Source organism: Phycodurus eques, chromosome 12 (genome assembly GCF_024500275.1).
Source record: "Phycodurus eques isolate BA_2022a chromosome 12, UOR_Pequ_1.1, whole genome shotgun sequence".
Lineage (NCBI taxonomy): Eukaryota > Metazoa > Chordata > Actinopteri > Syngnathiformes > Syngnathidae > Phycodurus > Phycodurus eques.
In genome coordinates this window covers 13,482,125-13,489,991 of record NC_084536.1, presented here as the reverse complement: position 1 = coordinate 13,489,991, position 7,867 = coordinate 13,482,125, and the positions used below count along the sequence as shown (strand labels likewise).

Below are 7,867 nucleotides of genomic sequence, written 5' to 3'. Positions count from 1 at the left end.
ACTAGCCAACCACACAACTTTACCGGTATTTCCACCTTAAAAATGTCTCTCCACATTTATTTCCTCATTCAACACACCTTGCAACTTTAGTGCCACCTTAAAAACTTTTCTCCACCTTTATTTCTAAATTAAACACACATTTCCATCATTATTTCCACCTTAAAGGCACTTCTCTTTTCCGTCCCCCTTATAAACATATCTCCATTTTCTCTTTATCTGTATTTATACCTTATAAATGTCTCAACACCTTTATTTCCACTATTAAACACACCCTTACCACCTTAAAAACTTCTCTCCACTTTTATTTCTAACGCAAACACATCTTTGTATCATTGTATCCACCTTAAAAGTGCTTCGTTGCCTCTCGTTTCAACTTATAAACATCATGCTATCTTTATTTCCACCTTAAACATACTGTACCTCGTCACCATCCCCTCCACTTGAAAATAGATTTTCTCCACCTTCTTTTTCTCCCTAAAAACACATCTCCAACATTATTTCCACCTTTAAACCATCTCTCCGTTTTCTCTTAGGGCCTTAACACACTTTTCCACCTTCAATTTCATTTTAAACACAAATTGAGCCAGTGAGAACTAGAGTGGGCTAAGTACTGCCGTTCCGCAGGAGAGTGAGTGATTTAAAGTTTCATCGCTGCTATCAAATCTTATATCTTGATGATTTGTATGGCAACGATGACTTCTGGATATTTGATTTTACAGGAATTGCGGTTTTCCTTAAATTTGGGGCATTACGACAAATACAGTGTAATGATATTGGACTTGGCTCATACTGCTTGCACTTTTATCCATAACTGAGATACTGTCAGCATTTTGAGATTCACGGATCTCGGTCAGCATCGTCTGAAAGAAAAGAAAGAAACTGGGATGAGGGGAGAAAAAAATAAATAAATAGTGGTCCAAGTCGAAACATCCATCACATCTATTGATATTTCATGAATGTTGATAAATAAAACTCACTTATACTAACAGGCAGATGCACTGGTGCCCAAGTTAAAGCACTATTTACTTACCGAGTCTTTTATCAATCTCTGAACGTCACTTTCTGGAATATTAGCCCAGTGTTAAACTGATGATCAGGAAAAGTGCTGAGTACATTAATGCACTGCTCCCAATATGTAAAAAAGGAAGTAAACTTTGAATTTGATCATCTGAAAGATATGCCTTTTCTCTCTCTTCATTTCTGTACTTAACTTCCAAATGACAAGAATGGAGTTAGGCCACTTTAATCGTCAGTGGTTCTATTGTCAATCAAAACACAGTAAGTCCAAAATATTTTGTGTACTTGATGTAAAACATTGATTTCAAACAGGGAATAATCGTACATGATCTTGGTTGAACTTGTCTGTTTCTGCCATTCACTTCAATTGACACACACACACACACACACACACTTCAGCTGCTGTCGACACCACAACAGGAAATGAGACAAGGCGCTGAAACCGGTCGCCCTTAGGGAAGTACTCACGCACACAGATGTAGTAAAACACACACAGACACACACACACGCATACATTTATTTTGTATTTTTATGTGACTTTTTGTGTGTATAAAAAAAAAAATCGATCACCAAATCGATGGCCAAACATAAGCACAGATGTCGAGTGTCAACCCTTACTGGCTGTCCGTCCATGTCTGTCTGTCCATCCGTCTATCCATCATCCACTTGGGTGGCGTCCGGCCGTCCTGTGTGCACACTGAAGGCCTTCAATGTCGGCTATCTTTCAGCATCAACATCCACACGCCACACACACACACACACGCACACACATTGACCCATTTGAGCCCTCACTCAGCACCTTGCTCCCCCCCACAGAAGAAAGGGTGGTGTTATTATGACAGGTGGACTGCACCACCAAAAAAATTACAACCACCATAATAAACATGCCGCTAAAGACCAACACCCCTCAACTCGTATAATTTGGAATTCCAATTCCAAATCTCTGTCATAAAGGCAAACTTACACCTGTTTTTCCACCCTAAAAATACTTCTCCACCTTCAAGTCCACCTTCACGATACAGCTCAACCTTAATTTCCGGCTTCATTTACGTCTGAAACACATCTCTCCACCTTTAACAGACTGAATTTTAGAAAACTTGATTTCATACGGGCAGTTCAGTTGACAGCTCCCAGTTCAATACAAGTACAACAATCATTCATGAGACATACAACTAACAGTTAACTCTCAGTCATCACTGAATCAGTGGAATATTTAAGACCCTGTAAAGTGAATTGTGAGATTTATTTCTAAATATAATATTCACAGGGCTTGGCATTAACACCCGACAACCCGCCGAATGTGGGTAAATTTCAGTAGTGGTGAGTAGCAGCGCCACACCCAGTGATCAGTGGTAAGCTGACTTTTCCTTTGTTTGACAGTTGGGAATGTTCAAATTTGATGTAAAACACTGCCTGAACACTTCTTAAAAGTTTATACCCTTGTGAATTGACGTGACATTATTTCCTGTGGGGAAACATTTGCAAATGTACGAATGGAGCCTTGTGTATTTTGTATTGGATGGTGTGGGTGTACCTAATGAAGTGTCAGATGGTGACGAGGAGGAGGAGGAGGCGAAGTCAGAGCAAGACAAATGAGCTTGTTGTATTATATGTTATTGCTGAGAGCGTTTTGACGCTTTCACTCGTCGCTGGCTCGCTCGGCCTCTCACTCTCCTCGGGTCAAACTTTTCTTCTCTGGGACTGACGGACACGTTGAACGCTTTGACGCCAAACTTCCTCACTCTAAATTCGGTGGACTGTGTGCTCTCGTTAAGACATGACTGAAACTTTTTTTTAATCAGGCTTCTAATTCTAAACATTTTTGTTTTGAAAAAACTAATACCCTGGTTTGGCTCTGGCACAAAATATTAGTATTTAAAGGAATTTTCATACTCAACGTTTACATAAATAAATATTAGTATGTGTTTTATCATACATATAATCATAAGTATAATACATTTAATATTTTTTAAAGTATTTTGTATTTGATTATAATTAAGTACAGTTATAAAATATTAATCTTTGACAAAATAAAAGATAAAATATTGTAGTTTATATTTTATTGTATTTAAATATTTAGGAAAAAATATATTTTGCAGAATTATTTTCTTATACATACATAAATACAACATTTAAAAAAATATTTATTGACAATTAAACTAAATATTTTCCAAAAATTAGAAAAACAATAATTGCATTCATTTTATTATATTTAAAATACAGTATTTCTCATTTTATTTGTATTTCAATCATACAAAACATTTACAAAAAGGCTGTACAGTATTTCTATTTATTTACCATTCATTATTCAAAATAAATATAAATTTTGTATTTAATAGTGTTTTGTTAGTCCAAAATATTTATAAAAATACAATATTTCTGTATTTAATAATAATAATAATAATAATAAAATTAATAATAGATCAATAAGAATGAATAAAGATAAATATATTTTGTTAGTTTGTTTTAGCAATCTCAAGATGTTTTTGTTGGGCACTCATGCTGTTTATTGGCTCTAATATTTAGGTTCTATCTGGTATTTTCATAATTTAAAAAATTACTGAACTTTATGATAACAAATAATAATAAATATTTTCCATGTCTTTAATCACATTCATTTCCATGTCATGTTATTTTATTAGCATTAAATTCACATTTTAAAAATTCCACTACTTCATTACTTGTAACTGGAGCGATCTCTTCTGTTTCATTATTATTCCGCATTTTTTCCACCTCATTGCAAAGAACTTTGCCTTGAGTCAAGTCAAGGAATTTCTTACTGGATCCACTATAGTGTATGTGTGTGTGTGTCTATGTCTGGTGGGTGGCCAGGAAACAGGAGCTGAAGGTATACACACGCGCGCGTGCACGCACACACCCGCACACACACACACACATGCGCACACACACACACACACATACACACACAGCAGCAGCAGCATGAGAGAATGCAACAGCCAACCATGCGGCTCCATTGCCTCGGGAACCAATAATGAATATGGAATGACGGTCTCCCATTTTGTGCGGCAAATGCAACCAGATGCAGCAGATGTTGCTGACATGAAAGCTCTCAGGTAGTGCCAGGCTGCCCCGCAAACATGGTGTCGTGTAACCTGACCCCCGTGTGCCGACTAATCGCTAATATAGTCGATATGTGTAATAATAATATATGACGGCCACGCATGGAAAAGAGCTCAGCGGTCATGGGAAAGTGAAGGGAGCCCCGTCGGGGCCCAGACACAGCAATTAGTATGGCCTCCTGGAAACACCTCGACGCCTTTAATTTCACCTTAAGACCTACTCACCACATTTACAGTTACACAACTTTACCTTAATGTCCACCTTTTTACCGTTGTCTCCATCTCGCCACGTTTATTTCCACCTCAAACACACCTGTGAAACTTAAGTTCCACCTTAAACACATCTGTCTTTAAAAGAGCACTTCATATTCGGTTGCACATGATTCAAATGTGATAAACTGACATAATGTCCCACTATTTGCCATGGCAATGATCAAATATCTGATAGTTTAACACATTTGATTCATTTGCAACCAATGTACATGTTCAAATTAAATAAATTCAATGGAATTTGTTTTCCACATATCTTTATTTCCACCTGGAAAATATGTCTCTACCCTTATTTGCACCTTAAACACACCTGTCCAGCTTTATTTCCATTATATATACTGCTCTATTTCCACAATGAAAAAACTACTTAATTTGATCATGTATATCAGAGTGATCACGCAAATAGTTACACGGCAGGCCGGCCATGCGCTATCTGGGCTTCCTGTACATTACAGTCTGGTTTAGTCAGTGTAGTGTTCTCAAGAATCAGTCTTGTACTCTATTTACCTTTATCGATAAGCACACAGCTAGCATCTATTTAACTACACTCTTCTTCGCAACGTTTTGACGTAATATTTTTACGTAGTGCTCCCGAGTGTTCTATCTGAGATATCACAGTTGCATAAAATTGTCCTTTGTAAACAAGATGACAAACTTATGTTCCTCTTTTTTTTAATTAATGTCTTACATACTGGCGCAGTGGTCGACTGGTTAGCACATCTGCCTCACAGTTCTGGGGACTGGGGTTCAAATCCCAGCCCCACCGGTGGGGAGTTTGCATGTTCTCCCCGTATCTGGGTGGGTTTTCTCCGAGCACTCCGGTGCCGCTGCTCTTTAGCCAAGCAGAAATTATATTTTATCCTTACTCTTGATTATTCCAGTAGAATACTCGATTACTAATTGCAGCACTACTGGATGCAAATACTTATTTGTGACAGGTCTGTTTAATGTCACTACAGAAATAAAGTGAGAAAGAGTAAGTCATAGCATAGCATTAACATAAAATAATTGAAAACCTACTATCAATCGGTTTTGAAGGGGCAATAAAGTAAGCCCCCTCCTTTGATGATTGGCTTTGAAGGTGCAAAGATTTTGATCAGTCCCCTAGTCTTCTTATAAAGGTTCAATGCACTTGTTTATCCATCCATCCATCCATCCATTTTCTGAGCCGCTTCTCCTCACTAGGGTCGCGGGCGTGATGGAGCCAATCCCAGCTATCACCGGGCAGGAGGCGGGGTACACCCTGAACTGGTTGCCAGCAGGGCACATACAAACAAACAACCATTCGCACTCACATGCACACCTACGGGCAATTTGGAGTTGTTAATTAACCTACCATGCATGTTTTTGGGATGTGGGACCCACGCAGGCACAGGGAGAACATGCAAACTCCACACAGGCGGGGATTGAACCCGGGTCCTCAGAACTGTGAGGCAGACGCTCTAACCAGTCAGGTAGCCGTGCCGCCACTTGTTTATCTTTTTTTTATAAATAGATATGGATTTTAAAATATATTAAATATATAAATTCAGTATATAATATACATATTAAATGTAAATATTGTGTATATTAAAATATGTCTTTATTTTGTTGGTAAATGATTCGAAAGGACTCAAAACTCAAAGTGTAGAACTTGCGACTTGACTCAGGACTTGAATGTTTCGACTTGAGACTTGACTCGGGACTTGCCTGTCTCGACTTGGGACTTGAGGGCAAAGACTTGAGCCTTGCAAAGCAATGACTTTGTCCCACCTCTGGAAATTAGTGTCTTCACTTTTATTTAAACTTTAAACTCCTTACAACCTTCATGTCCACCTTAAACACACATCGCTACCTTTATTTCCACCTTAGAAATGGCTCACTTTTTTTTTTTTTCTTTTTTTACACCTTGCCGCTTTCAATTCCACCTTAAACGCACCTCGCTACCCTTATTTCCACCTTAGAAATGGCTCACTTTTTTTTTTTTTTTTACACCTTGCCGCTTTCAATTCCACCTTAAACGCACCTCGCTACCCTTATTTCCACCTTAGACACATCCTTCTGTCTTAATTTTTGCCTGAACCATGCCTCTCCACCTTTATTTCCACCTCAAGAACGTCTCAGCACGTTTTTTCTCCATTAAGAACACTTTACCTTCATTTTCACATTTAACACAGCTCTATTTTTTTATTTTACACCACCTTTTCAACCTTCAACACACCTCTCCACTTCCACTGATGCTATTAAAATAGCCCTTGGTGGATACATAAATGTTGTTGGCTTTTCATTTTGTAACACAATAAGAGAGTTATTTGCCCTTAGATAATCATACATAGAAACTATCGCTAAAATTCCTCCAACCAAGTTATCCAATTTACACTTTTCTCAAAGTCTTTTCGTCCTCGCCAGGCCACCGTACTAGCTGTGGGGTGACGTCAAACCCCCCCTGCCGAATCCCAACATGGCGCTGCCGGTGCGGGCTAAGCTAGCACGGCATCTCCTGATCAAGTTCTTCAGGAAGCTTCACCGAGTCCACCGAAGGTTTCTCTGCGATGGGGGCACGTTGGAAACGAAGGTAAAGATGGGCATTTACGCTGTCTAAGTTGTATGCAGACGAATGCCTTTTTTACTGCCTTTAACACACTCGTAACATCACTCTCCTGTTTGCCGTCACTCACTAGTAGTATAAATAAATGTTCTTTATCAATAACTCAAATAAATATTTTTGGACGTGTTAACAGTCAACACTTGTTAGAATTGGGGCTTATTTCGTCGGATGTGACATCAAGTGGTAGTTCTCTCGTTTTAAAGGCGCATTCCACATGTAAATAAATATGAGGTAATTTTATGTATAAACACTTGACTACGTGATGTAATTTATTATCTAATTTTACATAATAACTGTTAACACTGTTTATAATATTATTGACCTTTTTAGTAAATGAGCGTCCTGATTCCTACTTGTTAATTATTTCGGAGTTTAGAATTTGTTTTTTAAAGACTGATATGCACCAATTCTACCAAATGAAAGAATAAACTCCCTTCTTTCACCAGGAAAAATAATTTTGATTCTACCTTTCCCCTTCTTTAGTAATCAATAGTTGAATATATGTAGGTTTTACTAAATTAGGCTGTTTCTCCCAGAAACCGAACTTTTTTTTTTTTTTAAACGCAACGTTATGAACAAAGGAAAATATTTTCTGCCTTCGTGAATTGGTTGCTTGCGGCTTTGTGGTTTTCACCACTTACAAGTGCGAGAGGTCTCGCGCTGTCCCCCGCAGGTAACGTTATGTTTACAACCAAGCACAGCAGTGATGGATACTAGCGACACTACCAGTTTAACTACATGTCTCCGTAACGTCGCTATTTCAACATCAAATAGCTTTTCAATAGTTAAGCTACTTTCGTGGTCACAGCGATAGCAAAGTGGCGTTGGCCCGGGTGTTGTTAACATTGAATGCAACGTTACGTACCTTATTTTAAGTCCGTTCCCGATACCAGGGCCGGCGGCGAAATGTGCG

The 7,867-nt window shown here is 38.3% G+C and overlaps 1 protein-coding gene across 1 annotated transcript in view; it reads left to right on the top strand.

The window, feature by feature from the left end:
* Positions 1-6,801: 6,801 nt before the first annotated feature.
* Positions 6,802-7,867, top strand: part of wars2 (tryptophanyl tRNA synthetase 2, mitochondrial) — a 37,666-nt gene continuing 36,600 nt past the window's right edge. The window contains exon 1 of the mRNA XM_061692276.1: positions 6,802-6,921. Within this exon, the coding sequence (XP_061548260.1) occupies positions 6,808-6,921 (114 nt within the window). The 5' untranslated portion in view covers positions 6,802-6,807. The remainder of the gene's footprint in view (positions 6,922-7,867) is intronic.